The sequence below is a fragment of the Pseudophryne corroboree genome, chromosome 8 (assembly GCF_028390025.1).
Source record: "Pseudophryne corroboree isolate aPseCor3 chromosome 8, aPseCor3.hap2, whole genome shotgun sequence".
Taxonomy (NCBI): domain Eukaryota; kingdom Metazoa; phylum Chordata; class Amphibia; order Anura; family Myobatrachidae; genus Pseudophryne; species Pseudophryne corroboree.
In genome coordinates this window covers 10,114,929-10,135,307 of record NC_086451.1, presented here as the reverse complement: position 1 = coordinate 10,135,307, position 20,379 = coordinate 10,114,929, and the positions used below count along the sequence as shown (strand labels likewise).

Below are 20,379 nucleotides of genomic sequence, written 5' to 3'. Positions count from 1 at the left end.
AGCCACTGGAGGTGCTTGGGGTGGACAGCAGCCACTGGAGGTGCTTGGGGTGGACAGCAGCCACTGGAGGTGATGGGGTAGATGGCGGCCACTGGAGGTGATTGGGTGGATGGCAGCCACTGGAGGTGCTGGAGTGGATGGCGGCCGCCGGAGGTGGTGGGGTGGATGGCGGCCGCAGAGATTTGGTGTAGATGGCAGTCGCTGAAGGTGTTGGAATGGATGGCGGTCACTGGAGGTGTTTATGGTCAGATGATCCCAACGCTCAGGCCAGGACTAAGCAGCGACTTAGCAGGAACACAGTTGTAGACCGCAACAGAATAGGCTGGTGCTATATAAATGATAACAGATAAGTATATGCCTCTCTGTGACCTAAACAACAGGTAGTTCTGCCGCGGTGACCTGAGGAAGCCACGCAATGTTGTAATATCGTCCTTGAGCGGAGCAGAGACCTCAAGCCATAACAGAGGACGCTAGGAGCCATGCGGCCTGTGCAGCAATGGTGGTTACTGAAGCCACAACAACAGTCTTCCCTCTGGGCACCCTGGTCTGAGCGATTGCAGGGCCTGGGAGCGGCTAAGGCGGCGATCAGCGGATCATGGGATAACAGAGAGGACTGATGAGCCACTAATGGGGTAACATTGCTACCTCCATCCAGGGAGCTGCTGACAGTCCACTAGGCCGAGCCCCTTCCCTGTGCACCATTGCTCAGTCTTCACCTCATTCTGTCACCACATGTGTACACACCAACAAAATGTCCGCCCACGGCTGCTGTGCGGCGACACTTTCCGGACGCAGACCCCGCCCCCCACTTTCATTGGCCGGCTGTCAGTGAGCTAGTCCTCGTGACGTCACCGCGTCTGGGGACTGGCGGACGTAGGAATGTACACGTCGGCGAGCCGGATATCCAAGATGGCGGCGCTGCCGAGTTCGGGCTAGTTCCCAGCAGCGGCGGAGACACGAGAGCCGGTGACCTGCGCGGGGCCGCCGGGACTGGAGGTGAGGGGGCCGGCCCTGGGGGCGTGATGTGCGGCAAGCCTGGGCGCTGTCAGGGGACAGGAGTGCGGGTGTAGTGACCGGGGGCAGCCTCAGCCGGCTCAGGGCAGCCTCAGCTCATGAGGGGGGCTCTGTGCTCCAGGGCCGGGGCAATGGGCACAGAGGTGATGGGCCAGTCGGGGCATCTTTGGAGAGTCACTTTGGGGAGGGGTGGGGGTGCAGGGGACTGGGTTTGGGCTTCCTCAGGTCAGTCTGGATATTCTGGGTTCTAAGAGGGTTATTGCCCACACTACTGAGGAGGGGGGAGAGGAACAGCCCCGGGGGGAGAGGAACAGCCCCGGGGGGAGAGGAACAGCCCCTGGTGGAGGCATACTCAGTCTGGGGTGTGCGCACTCAGCCAGGGCTAAGACCCCCCCAATCAGTCGTGCAATAGGTTGAGCTCCCCCTTAGCTGGGTTATGTGTTGACACCCCCCTGTCCACCCAGGTCTGGGTTATGTGTGGAACTCCCCGCCTTAGCCGGGTTATGGGTTGAGCACCCCCCCAACAGCCATGTTATGGGTTAAGCACCCCGCTAACAGCCTGCCCCATACAGTGATACAAACCTGTTATACGGCTCCTGCAAGCTGTCTCCACAGCTTGCAGGAGCCGTATAATTATATATACCGCACAGATTTTACCTTTTCTCGTAGTCTCCAGCATTACAACAAACCCCCAAACCTCTGTTACACTGCCATTGTGGGGCTTCCTAGGTTAAGCTCTGGGCTACCACATGATGTATATCTATGGAGGCACCTGTCGGATGGTCCGGGCACCCACTGCGTAGTGTCTTCTGTGTGTTTTAGGATTTGAAGCGTTAGATACCTATAGGTGGATTAGAGGCGAGTTTGTCTGTTATTGTGACTCTCTCTATGTACCTTGTAACGGGTTTACGCAGCAGCTCTCCCACGTTGGAGCGCATGGTAAATTGCATTGCTCACCGCGCTCCCTTCATCCTGCATGCAGATTCCTCATCCTGTTTTATGTTGATTTAGAGAATTGAAAAGAAACTGCAATTATGCTGCTGTGACCGGGGATTAGCTGTGCTTGGACACTGCAGTGAAATTAGGAATTTGCAGCTAATCTTCGTCCTGTTGACTCATTGGTAGCACCAGGGCTGTCATCTTCTGTCTGCGTCTTACCGCTGAAGCGTGCTGAGAGGGGTGAGGTTTTTTGTATTTAAGTTTATAGAGAGAGAGAGTGCAGTGGGTTTTTAGTTTTGTAAATTAAGTGTCGTGTGTAGCATTACAGCTATCCTGTGGCTCCACAAGAGCCCTGCGCAGCAGTCATGTCTTATTGGTTGTAGGTCTTGCTATATTCACTGCGGGGGCCATCCAGTCATTGTAGAAGCACTGAGCATCGGGATCCCTTCAAGTTTGGCCACGCGTGGTTTTGTCGGGGGGTACATATCCAGCCACTTGATGTTAGGGCCAGGCGTACACGTGGGTTATATATTTTTTTGTTTTGTTTTTTGGTCATGTCCAAGTCTCAGTAGCATAATCAGCTTTAACCTTAGATAGTTACACTGGCTACTAACACATTCAGTTATACCACAAACCCGACTCCAAAACAAAAAGCAAAATGACCTGACAGGAACCTGTCAGGTCATTTTGCTTTTTGTTTTGGAGTCGGGTTTGTGGTATAACTGAATGTGTTAGTAACCAGTGTAACCGTCTAAGGTTAAAGCTGATTATGCTACTGAGACTTACAGGTATCGTTCACCCTACACTGCATATCAGGGCATCTCACATCATCTTTCCGTCTTGTGTGTAGTGGCAGTCGCTCCAACTCTACGTCTGTTAGCATCCGGAAAGGAGAGTGTAGTTTGCGCCGCTGCGCTTAGTGGAGCATACGGTTCAAGCCTCCGTCCAGAGTTATATTGCTATTATATTTCCCCGGTGTAACTGGATCTAGCGACTTGCAGACAATGAGGCAATGATCTGCTGCGATTAGATCATTTTAAACGCTACAGCAGTGGTTCTCAAACTGTGTGCCATGGCGCCCCGGAGTGCCTCAGGACACTTACAGGGGTGCCCTGGGTTGGTGGTCCAGGACCAATTCAAGTTATTTACGGCCAATGTAATTGAACAAAACTAGTACTTGTGGCCTCCCATTATATAATATGTGGACAAGCAGTAGTGAATCCTGTCACTCGCCACATAACTGAACCTAAGGATGACATATAAACACAATTTACTTTATTTAATATTTTTTTTTCTATATTTTTTTGGCCTAGGGGCGCCATGAAAAAAAAAATTCTGATACTTTAGGGTGCTGTGACTCAAAAAAGTTTGGAAACCCCTGCTCTACACTGCACATTGGGGGTAATTCTGAGTTGATCGCAGCAGAAACTTTGTTAGCAGTTGGGCAAAACCATGTGCACTGCAGGGGAGGCAGATATAGTGTGATTGACAGGGTGTTTCTGGGCGGAAACTGGCCGTTTTATGGGAGTGTGCGGAAAAACGCTGGCGTTTCTGGGAAAAACGCGGGAGTGTCTGGAGAAACGGGGGAGTGTCTGGGCGAACGCTGGGTGTGTTTGTGACGTCAAACCAGGAACGAAACTGACTGAACTGATCGCTATTTGTGAGTAGGTCTGGAACTACTCAGAAACTGCTAAGAATTTTCTATTCGCAATTCTGCTAATCTTTCGTTCGCAGTTCTGCACAGCTAAGATTCACTCCCAGAGGGCGGCGGCTTAGCGTGTGCAATGCTGCTAAAAGCAGCTGGCGAGCGAACAACTCGGAATGAGGGCCAAAGTTCCTGCTGCGATCAACTCAGAATTACCCCCCATGTGCACTGCAGGTGGGGCAGATGTAACATGTGCAGAGAGAGTTAGATTTGGGTGGGGTGTGTTCAATCTGCAATCTAAATTGCAGTGTAAAAATAAAGCAGCCAGTATTTACCCTGCACAGAAACAAAATAACCCACCCAAATCTAACTCTCTCTGCAAATGTTATATCTGCCCCCCTTGCAGTGCACATGGTTTTGCCCAACTGCTAAAAAATTTGCTGCTGCGACCAACTTGGAATTACCCCCACTGTGACGTCTGTTGTGGTAATCTTAGTTATTTCAGGAATCCCCCCCCCCTCCATATAAGTAATGATGACTTTTAATACATGATGGTTTTCTCTCCATTATTGCGTGTCTGAGGCATGGCAATGAAACAGGGGGACCGGGACAACTTCTGAGAGTCCCGGGACTTTCTAGCAGGTTACTCTGAAACTTTCACCCACGCGCTCACACCGGACAGTGGCAGTGCTGACAGAGGTGCCGTTTGTACAGTGATTGCCCTGTGTTTGCCTGTGACGTGTCTTGTTCCACGCCATCTACACAGGAGCCAGGAGTAATAATGCAGATTATTTACTTTACTTTGAGCAATAAACTTCATCTGCAATCGCGTATATATGTGGCTGTTACACAGCGTCTGTATACACTCGCATGCTTGTTTTTTTCTTTACCGAGGGGCTTATTTGCTAGTATCCAGAGAAGTAGGAGAGATACTGCGTCGCCGTTGCAGGATGCCTCTTGTCTGTGTCTAGATTCCGCTCTGCCTCGTATATGTGCATTGCAGCGATGTCGCCAGTTCCCGCTGGACAGTCACTGCTTCCACGCTACATCCTGGTTAATAAGGAATTACCTGAAATAAGTGTTTGTTTAGTGAAGCACGGCCATTATCTAATGTTGACTGCACCCTGTAGAACAAGTGTATATTCTTTGTGTCCGTATCCGCACACGTCTGTGGTTATTCCTCTCCTGCTATGAGAAGGAATTGGCTTGGGTGTAAAAGGTGATGGTTTGGAAACGCTGAAGGTGTTTGTTGCAATCACTGTCTGCTTTCTAGTTTGGAGCCGCGCGTACACAGGGGCTCCCCAAATTGGAGATGTCCGGCCTCACGGCTTCATGACAACGTGCGGTTAGTGTAGTCCGGTGAAAGTGCATGCAGGTGTTTCCGGGGATGTATCTTATATGGTTCCAGTAAGGCCATAATCTTCTGCGTTTGCAAAGGGATTGGTGGCACCAGTTAGCCTCTGTTTACTTGCGCCCACTTAAGCGAACTCAAGTGGGTTCAGTGGAGCGGACTCGAAAAGGGCCGTTCAGTACGTACATTGTGGTTTGCTCTTAAGCAAAGACAGCACAATTGCTCTTAGACCAGTCCAAATGGCTTCTGAGCTCTTCTCCATCGCGCGTGTACATACATCGGTTGAGATGCCGTCATGCAACGGTTATATAATTGTAGAACAAATCGGAGCAACTCTGTACGGACACATGGCTGTCATGCTTTCTGCCTGTGAATTCTGTCATTATTTTATGGTGTGACGATGTAAAGCTTGTGGCCAGCTTACTAGAAGGGCAACAAGATAAGATTACTGTTGAAAAACTCGTTTTGGCCGTGTATTACTCTTATTATGCTTCCTGTGTCTATTATGACTTCGCTCCATCCTTTATATGCTGCTACGCATCATTTGCTTCTTGTCACTGACTAAAACTACACATCCCAGCATGCCCTGCCGCAGTTTTGCTGGAGCGCTACACGTTGCCTAACCCCAGACTGTAGAATAACTTTAAAGAGAACCATAACACATCACAGGTTATAAAACTATGGGGTCGATTCAATACAGCGACGAGTGACCCTCAATTGTCGGGAATTCTCTCATCCCCGGGGGATAAGAGAAGAAACCCGAAGAAAATGTGCTGTCTTGTGGCCGGCGCGAGGCTGATTCTGTCGGGAATCAGCCTCGCGCCGGGGAGTTAAGTCGGAGAATGCCCGTTCTCCCGACAATTTAACCTGTTTAGTCGGCGAGAACGGGCCATCGCCGACTGGAGCTGAATTGAATAGCGGTGGGAGCTAATTCCCGTCGCTATTCAACTGTCGCTGAATAGAATTGACCCCTATGTATTCGTTATTCATGTATAAGAGATACGATTAATCTTATACCTCCTATTGTTTCCAGACAGTGTTTTTTTATTTTAATTGACCCCTCTGAAAGGTTAATATGATCCTGTAGCTAAAAGTATGCGACTCTAGCACCCCGGCCTGTCTGATCAGACTAGGGGGTTCATTTACTAAGATGGGAGTTCTATTTAAGATGGGATGTTGCCCATAGCAACCAATCAGATTCCAGGTATTATCTTCTAGAAGGTGCTAGATAAATGAGAAGTAGAATCTGATTGGTTGCTATTGGCAACATCCCATCTTAAATAGAACTCCCATCTTAGTAAATTTACCCCTAGGTATAACTTTATAACTGATGGCACGGTCTGTGTACACGATTCTTAGTTTACTCTTTTTGTTTTGTTCTTTCCTCCGATAGGATCCCCTGAAGCTTCCATAGATCATAAGGAGAATCTGTGTCCGGTTTGCAGCAGATGGACAGAAACATGCAGCCGCCTCCTCAGGCCGGGCCTCCAGCCACGGGAGGCCCTCCTCGCATGCCAATGACCACTAATGCATACTGGCGGAAGAGGACTCCTGCGCAGACGGCTATGGCGCCCCCTCAAGTGCAACCAGTCACCGACCCGTTTGCGTTTGGCAGAATGACTCCACAAAATCTGGCATCGGGCAGCGCACCAAGGGCTAATGTTTTGCCAATGCAAAGTCCGTCCCCTTCTTTGTACCCCCAGCCTACTCCCCCGACATCAGCTGCTGGAGAGAGCGCCAGCGGGGCCCAGGGGCCGATGCCAGGATTTCCATCCCCGTCTATGGCCACTTACAGCGGTGTTCCCTCTCTGCCGGCACCAAGTTTTCATTACACAAACAGCATGGCTCCCACTCCCGCCATGCAGCCGGGGGTTGGTCGTCCTGCTGCGTCATCTCTTCACAACACGACGAGTGGACTAGAAAACGCCTTTATGCCGCTTCCGGACAGGTCTCAGAGCAGGCAGAGCATTAATACGGAGATGGGTCACAGCTACATGGCGACTCAGCCGCAGTCCTATACGCCTCCATCTTCTCAGCAAACCACTGCACCTTGGGCAACCTCACAGGCCGCACCGCCTACCTCCGCTCAGAGTATCCCTCCCCCCGCCCAGCACCCAGCGTACAATGCATCCCATTACTCCCTTCCATATTTAGAAGTTTCTCACCTTCCCCCCCAAAATCCTGCCCCAGCCTATTTTTCGGCCCCACAGAGGCCTGCGCCGGCGGCTTTTCCACATGGAGCTGGGGCAGGTCACGTGCAGCAGCACGGCCATTCACAGTTCAGCAACCCCATCCAAACCGATTATATGCAGCACCAAAGCGTTGAACAGAACAGCTGGTATAGCCAACCTTACAGAGAACCGCAGTCACTGCCGCCATTACCCAACCCTAACCCAGTGCAGGCTGGAGCGCCACTTACTCTACCGGGAAACCGGCCGCAAAGCGAGTCTGCTACAGCTCCCAGCCATGTCTCCAGCGATGCAGATTCCGGGACGATATCAATGTTTTTTAAAGGAGATGAAGCAGAAAATGTGGAAATCCTCTCCACAGACCAGCAGCACGGGCCCCGCAGACCAGCCGCTGATGCATCGCATCATCCCAACGTTGGTCACCAGGGGAGCGCGCTTCCCTTACAGACCCAGCCAGCTGTAGCACATGCGCAGTCACACCCACCCATGCCGTTAAATCCCACTGCACCTAATACTCAGTCGTTTTTATCTCATGAACCTCATGCGGCATGGCAAGTGGACGACGCAGACAACCAGCCTGCAGAACTCAAAGTCTTACCAGGACCGCCGTACGACAACGTTGAAAATGTAGAATGTGTTCAGAATCTTGAAGTCCTTCCAAGTGAACCTCATAAAAACAATTTATTTTCTACCAGCGTAAATCCAGAGGCGTTCAGATATGGACCCGTTCCCTGTCCAACTCTCCCCAAGAACGTTGCCAGCCACGCCGAAGGAGGTAACAATTTGGAGGCACCAGATGTTTCGCCTCATCCAGTCAGATCTGATAGCGTGTCTTCAAACTACAGTAATTTAAGTCACAAAAGTCTGCCCGCTGCGGCTAGGCCTCTGGATCAGGGGGGCACCTTCATTCAGAAGGAGAGCGGAAGACTCGAAAATGAAACGGCCAACAGTTTCTTTAAGCAGATCGATTGCTCTCCCTTGGGTGGTGATAATGCTGCACCAAGTTTGGCACAAAACGCCTACCAATCGAATTTGTCTCATCCACCAACACCAAGTCCACCAAAACCTACCGGGATTTTCCAGGCAAGTGCAAATAGTTCCTTTGAGCCTGTTCGCTCACATATAGGTGTTAAATCGGCTGAATTAGACTATTCAAAAGTAGTTGGGGAAATCCCAGAGAACTGTAAGTTGCCACCAAACCCTTCTCACAACACGATTCCAGCAGCTTCTCCGGGAAATTTGGAACAACCTCCTGACAATCTAGAAACTATATTTTCGGGTAAATCTGATGCGGAGGTTTGTGCTGTAAACAGCGGGCAGAACATTTCCGCAGTCGGGGGTCCTCCCTTTGACAATCTTTCATTACTACTAGACAAACGTCCGTCGTCGAGAGCTCACGGATCTAATAAGAAGTGCGAGAGTCCTGCAACTACCTTATGGGCCCAAGGAGAGTTGCCTAATTTTGGGGGCAATGTTCTGTTAGCCCCACCAGCCCCTGTTCTCTATGTCCCCCCAAAAGCTCAAACCGAAGTTATACAGCCCCCAGAAGATGGGAGCCGGTCGGATCAGGCACAGTTTTCCGTCACTCCTGAGGAGTACATCTCTTCTGAGAACCTAGAAAACCCACCCAAGATAGGAGACGAGGAGCACCCGCATTCCCAGGCAAGTTCTGGTTATGCCAGCTTGTTGTCTTCACCGCCTACAGACTCTTTGCAAAATCAACCGGTTTTAATTGCTCAGCCCAATAAAAGTTATAATTTGGTTCAACCAATTAATTTCTCTTTGTCTTTACCCAATCAAATGAAGAACAGTAATTCTGCTAAAGATCTCTCTGCCGGTGACAAATCTGCCCCCGCCGGTAGTTTTGCTCCTGACCACAATGCTTCATTCTCCGCCAATCAGCCTGGAGCGCCTCTTAAAGCTCCTATTTCCTCTAATCAAATTAATAAATTGCTGCCAGGCAATGATCATTTCTCTGACTCTGTCTCCAATCATCCCCAAAATATTGTCCTTTCTGCTTCATTAAATCAAATTCCGCTTAATTTAGCTACCGAAAGTCAAAAAGCTAAGTTTGACGGTCTAGCGAATGAGTCCGCAAATAGGGCAGCGGTGTCTGGGCCAAACATGCCGGTGAGTAACGGAGCTGCAATGTTTGTTCCGGCAGTCACTAATAGTAGCGCGGCAGTTAGCCATGCAAGCAGCCTCTTGGAGAATTCGGGTGCCCTGGATTTTACGGTACCCCGCGCACCTGCCAATCACAGTGCAAATAGTTGTGCACCCATCCAGAACAGACCTCAGGCAGGAGGGCCTGTCTATCCCAATCACTCAGCAAATGTCCCAAATTTCCAGCCAATGCCTGATATTTACAAACAGGGTTTTTACCAGCAGGTCGCTAATGACGTACGAGCACAGCCTGCAGTAGAAACTTCACAGCCGGGAGCTGCGACTTTCCATGAGTACATGACCCCCGTCTCTCAGACCCTACCGACACAGGCCACTGCCGAAGCCAAACCCATTTCTTACCTTCAGCAAGCAGAAGCTCAGATGCCGAGCACCCAGCACTCTACCGGGTCTCCTTACAGCGGAACTTCAGAGTCTGGTCCTAAACCTGTACCACCTGAGCAGCCTCCTTACCCTACTCAACCTGCGACAACTTCGTCTGCCCCAGTGAACCCGAACCACTATGCAGGGTACCCAGATCCATCCAGACCTCCCGCTTCCCAAACGCCTCAGCAGGCAGATCCGTACTATTACTATAGAGGTTACGCAACGTACCCCACTGCCTACCAGCAGCCGTATCCGCCGGCGGATCCTCGGGCTTCTCATCTTTACTACCAGGTAACATTTCTAATTGTTCTACCGTTGGTCAGGTGGTTAATTCAGTAATGGGTAGTTGCGCTTCGTGCCTTGTGATCTATTGTTTGGCCAAATGCGTCAGTAAGCAAACTGTTTGGCTCTGTACCGTAATGTGTAAAATCTGGTCGGAATTTGTGTCCGCACAATGGTAAAAAAACTCTGGCGTGTCCATTTAAACCGTTCATATATTAGTCTAGTGCGAGCTGAATTAATAAGAGCTGTTATTTATTACTAGTTATTTATATAGCAAACACGTGTGGAGCAGGTGTGTTTCACTGGGTCGACAGTCATTAGGTTGACACGGTCAAGAGATCGACATGAAAAAAAGGTGCACGAGGGTTTTTTTTTTTTTTTTTTTAATCCCAATCATAGTCCACATGTATCGTAAAGTAAGAAAAAGTTTAAAAATGTAAAAGAAAAATTTAAAACTCATGTTGACCTTTTCATGTGTCGGCCTAAAGACCGTGTCAACCAATAGTGGTTGACCTAATGACCTTCGACCTAAGTGAAGTCGACCTAAAGACCGGATACCGTTTGGAGCCAGTTAACCTACCAGTATATTATTAGATTGTGGTAGGAAACCGGAGTACCCGGAGGAAACCCACGCAAGTACGGAGAGAATATACAAACTCCACACAGTTGGGGCCATGGCAGCAATTGACCCCATGATCTCAGTGCTGTGAGGCAGCAATGCTAACGCTGTTAGCTGGTTGGTTAATGTTCTTTTTTTTTTTTCCCCTACATCCTTATCTGCAGCGTCCATATATGATACAATTACATTTCATGTTCTGCCCAGTTCTTACAGGAAGCGTTCTTCCCGGTATCTTATATTATCTATTTATTTTATTTTTAGATATATATATATATATATATATATATATATATATATATATATATATATATATATATATATATATATATATATACACACACACACACACACACTATAAGGAGACGTACATGGTGTCCCAGTTGAATGCACTTTGTGCTGCAGATAGTATGCAGGAAGGGACCGATCCCCTTCTACTATATGTAACCGGAGATGTAACGGCCTCTTGCAGGAAGCCTATGGAGCGTATGACCCCGCTTACAGGCAATACAGCAATTCTGGCTTTGTGAAGTACCCGTACCAAGAACCAGAGAGACCTAGCTCCCGATCCAGTCACTGCTCCGACCGACCATCATCAAGGTAGGTGTTGCCAGGGGGGACGTCTGTCCATGGTTATATGGAGGGAAAGATGTGTACGCTGTTTATCCTGAGTGATTGTATGTTTTTCTCATGTCTGGTAAAGGGGTGTAGTATTTTATGCCGGCGGTCGGGCTCCCGGGGGCCAGCATACCGGCGCCGGAATCCCGACCGCTGGCATACCGACAGCTGGGCGAGCGCAAATAAGCTCCTTGCTTGCTAGGAAGACCAAGTACACTCGGTGATATCATTTATACGACTTGCTTTATGCCTGCCAGAAACACCATTACAATGACTGGGACCATGGGGGTAATTTAGAGTTGGAGCACAGCTACGATCAGCCACTCTGGCATGTGGGGGGGACGCCCAGCACAGGGCTAGTCCGCCCCGCATGTCAGTCCCTGCCCCGTCGCAGAAGTAAAAAAGCATCACACAGCGGCTATGCTTTTGCACTTCAGGAGTAGCTCCCTACCAGCACAGCTCCTGCGCTGGCCGGGAGCTACTCGTTGTTGCCCGGGTTGCAGCGGCTGTGTGTGACATCACGCCCCCGGCACGGTCCGGCCACACCTGCGTTGGCAGGACCGTGCCCCCTAAACGACGGCCAAATGCCGCTGACCCGTCCCCTCCAGCGACCGCCTCTGCCTGTCAGTCAGGCAGAAACCATCACTGGGCTACAACAGCTGTCGGCTGTCTGCCATGCGCCGGCGCACTGCGGTGCCGGCGCATGCAAGACCTGATTGGCTGCTGTGCGAAATCGCAAAGCACCGATCAGGTCTGAATTATGCCTTGTGATTCTTTTACCGTATACATAAAGGGCATTACTTTGTGCCTCATGCCTCGGTGATGTTGCTAATATGCTTAGCTTCCTGGAAGCACAATTCCAGTGACGGGGACCATGATTCTTTTTACCTTGCTTGAATCACTGCCAAGTGTCTCTTCCATTCACTTACAAAAAAGGGAATGAGGCATCACTTTGTGCCTCATACCTCAGTGATGTCACTCATATGCTTAGCTTTATGCCAATAACAATGACAGGGACAATGATTCTTTTTACTATTTACATTAAAGGCAACGAGGCACTTCTTTGTGCCTCATACCTCGGTGATGTCACTCCTGTTTCTTTCTCTAACGTCCTAGTGGATGCTGGGACTCCGTCAGGACCATGGGGATTAGCGGCTCCGCAGGAGACAGGGCACAAAAATAAAGCTTTAGGATCAGGTGGTGTGCACTGGCTCCTCCCCCTATGACCCTCCTCCAAGCCTCAGTTAGGTTTTTGTGCCCGTCCGAGCAGGGTGCAATCTAGGTGGCTCTCCTAAAGAGCTGCTTAGAAAAAGTTTTTAGGTTTTTTATTTTCAGTGAGTCCTGCTGGCAACAGGCTCACTGCATCGAGGGACTTAGGGGAGAGAAGTGAACTCACCTGCGTGCAGGATGGATTGGCTTCTTAGGCTACTGGACACCATTAGCTCCAGAGGGATCGAACACAGGCCCAGCCATGGAGTCCGGTACCGGAGCCGCGCCGCCGACCCCCCTTGCAGATGCCGAAGATTGAAGAGGTCCAGAAACAGGCGGCAGAAGACTTTTCAGTCTTCATGAGGTAGCGCACAGCACTGCAGCTGTGCGCCATTGTTGTCAGCACACTTCACACAGCGGTCACTGAGGGTGCAGGGCGCTGGGGGGGGCGCCCTGGGCAGCAATGTATAATACCTTTCTTATGGCTAAAAATACATCACATATAGCCCTTGAGGCTATATGGATGTATTTAACCCCTGCCAGATCTCACAAACTCCGGGAGAAGAGCCCGCCGAAATAGGGGGCGGGGCTTATTCTCCTCGGCACACAGCGCCATTTTCCTGCTCAGCTCCGCTGTGAGGAAGGCTCCCAGGACTCTCCCCTGCACTGCACTACAGAAACAGGGTAAAACAGAGAGGGGGGGCACTTTTTTTGGCGATATTACTATATTTAAGCTGCTATAAGGATACAACACTTATATAGGGTTGTTCCCATATATATTATAGCGCTTGGGTGTGTGCTGGCAAACTCTCCCTCTGTCTCCCCAAAGGGCTAGTGGGGTCCTGTCTTCAATAGAGCATTCCCTGTGTGTCTGCTGTGTGTCGGTATGTGTGTGTCGACATGTATGACGATGTTGGTGTGGAGGCAGAGCAATTGCCGGTAATGGTGATGTCACCCCCCAGGGAGTCGACACCGGAATGGATGGCTTTGTTTATGGAATTACGTGATAATGTCAGCACATTACAAAAATCAGTTGACGACATGAGACGGCCGGCAAACCAGTTAGTACCTGCCCAGGCGTCTCAGACACCGTCAGGGGCTGTAAAACGCCCTTTACCTCAGTCGGTCGACACAGACCCAGACACGGACACTGAATCTAGTGTCGACGGTGAAGAAACAAACGTATTTTCCAGTAGGGCCACACGTTATATGATCACGGCAATGAAGGAGGCTTTACATATCTCTGATACTGCAAGTACCACAAAAAGGGGTATTATGTGGGGTGTGTAAAAACTACCTGTAGTTTTTCCTGAATCAGAGGAATTGAATGATGTATGTGATGAAGCGTGGGTTAACCCAGATAGAAAAGTGCTAATTTCAAAAAAAAAGTTATTGGCATTATACCCTTTCCCGCCAGAGGTTAGGGCGCGCTGGGAAACACCCCCTAGGGTGGATAAGGCGCTCACACGCTTATCAAAACAAGTGGCGTTACCGTCTCCTGATACGGCCGCCCTCAAAGATCCAGCTGATAGGAGGCTGGAAACTACCCTAAAAAGTATATACACACATACTGGTGTTATACTGCGACCAGCCATCGCCTCAGCCTGGATGTGCAGTGCTGGGGTGGTCTGGTCGGATTCCCTGACTGAAAATATTGATACCCTGGATAGGGACAGTATTTTATTGACTTTAGAGCAATTAAAGGATGCTTTTCTTTATATGCGAGATGCTCGGAGGGATATTTGCACTCTGGCATCGAGAGTAAGTGCGATGTCCATATCTGCCAGAAGAAGTTTATGGACGCGACAGTGGTCAGGTGATGCGGATTCCAAACGGCATATGGAAGTATTGCCGTATAAAGGGGAGGAATTATTTGGCGTGGGTCTATCGGATCTGGTTGCCACGGCAACTGCCGGGAAATCCACCTTTTTACCTCAGACCCCCTCCCAACAGAAAAAGACACCGTCTTTTCAGCCGCAGTCCTTTCGGTCCTATAAGAACAAGCGGGCAAAAGGACAGTCATATCTGCCCCGAGGCAGAGGAAAGGGTAAGAGAGGGCAGCAAGCAGCTCCTTCCCAGGAACAGAAGCCCTCCCCGGGTTCTGCAAAGCCCTCAGCATGACGCTGGGGCTTTACAAGCGGACTCAGGAGCGGTGGGGGGTCGACTCAAGAATTTCAGCGCGCAGTGGGCTTGCTCACAGGTGGACCCCTGGATCCTGCAGGTAGTATCTCAGGGTTACAGGTTGGAATTCGAGAAGTCTCCCCCTCGCCGGTTCCTAAAGTCTGCTTTGCCAACGTCTCCCTCAGACAGGGCGACGGTATTGGAAGCCATTCACAAGCTGTTTTCTCAGCAGGTGATAGTCAAGGTACCCCTCCTACAACAGGGAAAGGGGTATTACTCCACGCTATTTGTGGTACTGAAGCCGGACGGCTCGGTAAGACCTATTCTAAATCTGAAATCTTTGAACCTGTACATACAAAAATTCAAGTTCAAGATGGAGTCACTCAGAGCAGTGATAGCGAATCTGGAAGAAGGGGACTTTATGGTGTCCCTGGACATCAAGGATGCTTACCTGCATGTCCCAATTTGCCCTTCACACCAAGGGTACCTCAGGTTCGTGGTGCAAAACTGTCATCAGTTTCAGACGCTGCCGTTTGGATTGTCCACGGCACCTCGGGTCTTTACCAAGGTAATGGCCGAGATGATGTTTCTTCTGCGAAGAAAAGGCGTATTAATTATCCCTTACTTGGACGATCTCCTGATAAGGGCAAGGTCCAGAGAACAGCTGGAAGACGTAGTAGCACTAACCCAAGTAGTGCTGCAACAGCACGGGTGGATTCTGAATTTTCCAAAATCTCAATTGAACCCGACGACACGTCTGCTGTTCCTGGGAATGATTCTGGACACAGTTCAGAAAAAGGTGTTTCTTCCGGAGGAAGAAAGCCAGGGAGTTATCCGAACTTGTCAGGAACCTCCTAAAACCAGGAAAAGTGTCTGTGCATCAATGCACAAGAGTCCTGGGAAAGATGGTGGCTTCTTACGAAGCGATTCCATTCGGCAGATTCCACGCACGAACTTTTCAGTGGGATCTGCTGGACAAATGGTCCGGATCGCATCTGCAGATGCATCAGCGGATAACCTTATCGCCACGGACAAGGGTGTCTCTTCTGTGGTGGTTGCAGAGTGCTCATCTGTTAGAGGGCCGCAGATTCGGCATACAGGACTGGGTCCTGGTGACCACGGATGCCAGTCTGAGAGGCTGGGGAGCGGTCACACAGGGAAGAAACTTCCAGGGAGTATGGTCAAGCCTGGAGATGTCTCTTCACATAAATATACTGGAGCTAAGAGCGATTTACAATGCTCTAAGCCTGGCAAAACCCCTGCTTCAGGGTCAGCCGGTGTTGATCCAGTCGGACAACATCACGGCAGTCGCCCACGTAAACAGACAGGGCGGCACAAGAAGCAGGAGAGCAATGGCAGAAGCTGCAAGGATTCTTCGCTGGGCGGAAGATCATGTGATAGCACTGTCAGCAGTGTTCATTCCGGGAGTGGACAACTGGGAAGCAGACTTCCTCAGCAGAACAAAAAACTGGACAGGTATTGCGCCAGGTCAAGAGACCCTCAGGCAATAGCTGTGGACGCTCTGGTAACACCGTGGGTGTTCCAGTCAGTGTATGTGTTTCCTCCTCTGCCTCTCATACCAAAAGTACTGAGAATTATACGGCAAAGGGGAGTAAGAACGATACTCGTGGCTCCGGATTGGCCAAGAAGAACTTGGTACCCGGAACTTCAGGAGATGCTCACGGAAGATCCGTGGCCTCTACCTCTAAGACGGGACCTGCTTCAGCAGGGACCGTGTCTATTCCAAGACTTACCGCGGCTGCGTTTGACGGCATGGCGGTTGAACGCCGAATTCTAAGGGAAAAAGGCATTCCGGAAGAGGTCATTCCTACACTGGTAAAAGCCAGGAAGGAGGTGACTGCACAACATTATCACCGCATTTGGAGAAAATATGTTGCGTGGTGTGAGGCCAGGAAGGCCCCCACGGAGGAATTTCAACTGGGTCGATTCCTACATTTCCTGCAAACAGGATTGTCTATGGGCCTCAAATTGGGGTCCATTAAGGTTCAAATTTCGGCCCTGTCGATTTTCTTCCAGAAAGAATTGGCTTCAGTTCCTGAAGTCCAGACTTTTGTAAAAGGAGTACTACATATACAGCCCCCGGTTGTGCCCCCAGTGGCTCCGTGGGACCTTAATGTAGTTTTGGATTTTCTCAAATCCCATTGGTTTGAGCCACTCAAATCGGTGGATTTGAAATATCTTACGTGGAAAGTAACCATGCTACTGGCCCTGGCTTCAGCCAGGAGAGTGTCAGAATTGACGGCTTTATCGTATAAAAGCCCATATCTGATTTTCCATTCGGACAGGGCAGAACTGCGGACGCATCCTCAGTTTCTGCCTAAGGTGGTGTCAGCGTTTCACCTGAACCAGCCTATTGTAGTGCCTGCGGCTACTAACGAGTTGGAGGATTCCAAGTTGCTGGACGTTGTCCGGGCATTGAAAATATATATTTCAAGGACGGCTGGAGTCAGAAAATCTGACTCGCTGTTTATACTGTATGCACCCAACAAGCTGGGTGCTCCTGCTTCTAAGCAGACGATTGCTCGTTGGATTTGTAGCACAATTCAACTTGCACATTCTGTGGCAGGCCTGCCACAGCCTAAATCTGTCAAGGCCCATTCCACAAGGAAGGTGGGCTCATCCTGGGCGGCTGCCCGAGGGGTCTCGGCATTACAACTCTGCCGAGCAGCTACGTGGTCGGGGGAGAACACGTTTGTAAAATTCTACAAATTTGATACCCTGGCTAAAGAGGACCTGGAGTTCTCTCATTCGGTGCTGCAGAGTCATCCGCACTCTCCCGCCCGTTTGGGAGCTTTGGTATAATCCCCATGGTCCTGACGGAGTCCCCAGCATCCACTAGGACGTTAGAGAAAATAAGATTTTACTTACCGATAAATCTATTTCTCGTAGTCTGTAGTGGATGCTGGGCGCCCATCCCAAGTGCGGATTGTCTGCAATACTTGTACATAGTTATTGTTACAAAAAAATCGGGTTGTTATTGTTGTGAGCCGTCTGTTCAGAGGCTCCTACGTTTGTCATACTGTTAACTGGGTTCAGATCACAAGTTGTACGGTGTGATTGGTGTGGCTGGTATGAGTCTTACCCGGGATTCAAAATCCTTCCTTATTGTGTACGCTCGTCCGGGCACAGTATCCTAACTGAGGCTTGGAGGAGGGTCATAGGGGGAGGAGCCAGTGCACACCACCTGATCCTAAAGCTTTATTTTTGTGCCCTGTCTCCTGCGGAGCCGCTAATCCCCATGGTCCTGACGGAGTCCCAGCATCCACTACGGACTACGAGAAATAGATTTATCAGTAAGTAAAATCTTATTTTTTACCCTATTAGAATCACTGCTGAGTGTCTCTTCCACTCAGTTACATACTGGTGTCATGCAGGAGCGGCCGCACCCCTGGTAACTGGCGTAGTGTACAGATCAGATACGATCGCTGTCTGGGGAGGGGGCTGCGGGAGTGATGTCATTACTGCAATGAGGACTGATTTCTAATGAATGTTGAGATGATTTTCTGTGACCTGTAAGTGAGACGATATAACTTTCTCCCCTCCCCCATTGTCTAGGCAAGGGTACAGCGCTCCAGCCAATTACTACGCAGATTATTATCAAAGTCAGTACGATTATGGAGGTAAGTAGTGCCGGCTTTATGGTAGGTAACCCGCGTGACGCAGGGGGAATGTTCTATAACAGCCCATATTTGGCTCCTTTCCTTCCCATAGATCCCTCAAGGTGGGATCGTTATCCGGGAGCTTTTGATCCTGGGTATCGGGACCCTCGAAGTAGTTATTGGAATTACATGTATGGCAGGCAAGAGGACCCCTACCAGCAGAAGGTTCCGTATGCGTACAACAGCAGGTGAGTATTGCAGAGCTGTGCGGCAGACTTTGGGCCTTAGCTCTGATCAGTGCGCAAAAGCCTACACAGCGGCTGTCTGATTGCTAATTATCTGATTGTTAATTTGGTGCGTGCGCAGCGCATTGGTGGCACATGCGCCGTCTGCCAATAATCGCTCAGTTGCATGAACATCACCATTGCGTACAAATTGGAATCGGACCCTTGGACAGCTCGGGGCTTTGCATCTGTTTTGGAACTGCAACTCCCAGCATGCGCCGCCTCTGTCATCCGTGCATCTGTCATCCGTGCATGCATCCTCTACGTGTACAATTGTGTTATGTGCATTAACGCGTGCTGTTGCATAGGTTGGATGCGTACGACGACCGCTGGCAGTATGATCCCCGTTACGTTAGGGGTTTCGATGATGAGAATGAAGCCCAGAGAGACCTCGCGAAGGATGACTATGACCGTCGCAGTGTGCACAGCGAGAATTCTGCCCGCAGCTTACACAGCGAGCGGAGCTCTCACAGCCGACGGAGCAGCTTCAGTTCCCGCTCTCAGCAGGTGAGTTCCTGGGGCTATTTCCCCCCCCCCCTATATAGCAGTGGGCATGGTGAGCCTGTGATGATATTGTGTATTCCTCCCCCCAGAGCCAGGTCTACAAGAGTGAGCAGGACCTAACTGCAAATGCGTACGGCAGCCAATTGCCGAACCCTCCGCTTGGGGAGTTTCCTTACGGCTTGTACCCGAATGACTACAGCGGCCAGCAGGACACTTACCAGTACGACTACCAGGGAAGCAGTGAGTGGCAGCCGGTGGATCAAGGTGCGGCCTCAGTATAGGGGAACGTTCTCTTTTTCTAGTGTTTTTAAGTGTTTACTTTTTATTTTCCAGAAACATTTGATGGTTTTATGTACTTATAAATGATGTGGTTGGACTACTACTTCCAGCAGGCCGATCTCTGTGTCCGTGAATTGACCTTAGTGTTTCTGTTTTAGTTCCCTCCAGGTCGATGACCCCAGAGAAGTACGGGAGCCCGCATGTCTGTGCCCACTTTGGCCCTGGCGGGTACCTGATTAAAGTGCTGCCTTACCTGCCTTCAGATGGGCAGCCGACGCTGGTTGAGATCCACAATATGGAGGTAAATGACCGAAAGTAACACTTACTGGTCAGGTTAAACCTATACTAGAAAAATAATGAAGCGCATATTCTATAATTTAGTCATGGGCAAGCTGAAGGTATTTATCCTGTTGGTAAATGGAACGTTCAGCAGTGTGTAATGGGATAAGTCTCATTCATGCTCCCTCTGATTATTTTCTAGATCATTATGCAGAACAGCCCGGAACAGGAGCAGCTGAGATCTTTCCCTGGTCCCCTGGTCAAGTAAGTATCGAGGACCCGGTGAGTCCTGGTGTATTTATGCCACAGCGCCTATCAGCACAGTGGGTTCCGCAGACAGATTTCTCCATCTGCAGGAAGGGAACAGGCAATGCATAATCTTCCACTCTAAAGGAGGCGGGGCACTGGACAGACTCCTCCCCTATAACTATCTGCTCCCTTTGTACCGCCCTCCCCCCCATCCTCGTATTATATCATTATGCTGTTCTCCACCCCCCCTCCCAAATGATGTAATTTGCTACGGTTGGAACCGCACTGACGCGCAGTGTTTCATTGTGTCCACAGGGATGAGACGCACAAAGTTGATGTCATAAATTTTGCACAAAATAAAGCCAAAGAGTGTTCCCAGAACGAGAGCTTAATCGACCAGGAATCTGCTCGTCTTCTGTGGGATTTCATTGTTCTACTGTGCAGGCAGAATGGGGTAAGTAGATCTGTAATTGCCCTGCGCCTTAGCAACCCCCCCCCCCCTCCTCCACCACCTATGCACGCGGGAGGCCCAATACAAAGCTGCATTTCCCATAACTGAAGCGTCTGACTCTCTCAGCCCCATTTTCGGCTGGTGTTTTGGGAAAAACCTTGGAGTCCCGGCCTGGGACAGGA

General features: G+C 50.0%; 1 protein-coding gene across 3 annotated transcripts in view; it reads left to right on the top strand.

Moving 5' to 3' along the window:
• Window positions 1-857: 857 nt before the first annotated feature.
• Window positions 858-20,379, top strand: part of SEC16A (SEC16 homolog A, endoplasmic reticulum export factor) — a 69,752-nt gene continuing 50,230 nt past the window's right edge. For all 3 annotated transcript variants that reach the window (XM_063935889.1, XM_063935888.1, XM_063935887.1), the window contains exons 1-10: window positions 858-996; window positions 6,343-9,976; window positions 11,056-11,183; window positions 18,108-18,172; window positions 18,264-18,399; window positions 18,744-18,942; window positions 19,029-19,203; window positions 19,377-19,519; window positions 19,700-19,761; window positions 20,062-20,200. In XM_063935889.1, coding sequence (XP_063791959.1) covers window positions 6,398-9,976; window positions 11,056-11,183; window positions 18,108-18,172; window positions 18,264-18,399; window positions 18,744-18,942; window positions 19,029-19,203; window positions 19,377-19,519; window positions 19,700-19,761; window positions 20,062-20,200 — 4,626 coding nt within the window. In that variant the 5' untranslated portion in view covers window positions 858-996; window positions 6,343-6,397. The remainder of the gene's footprint in view (window positions 997-6,342; window positions 9,977-11,055; window positions 11,184-18,107; window positions 18,173-18,263; window positions 18,400-18,743; window positions 18,943-19,028; window positions 19,204-19,376; window positions 19,520-19,699; window positions 19,762-20,061; window positions 20,201-20,379) is intronic.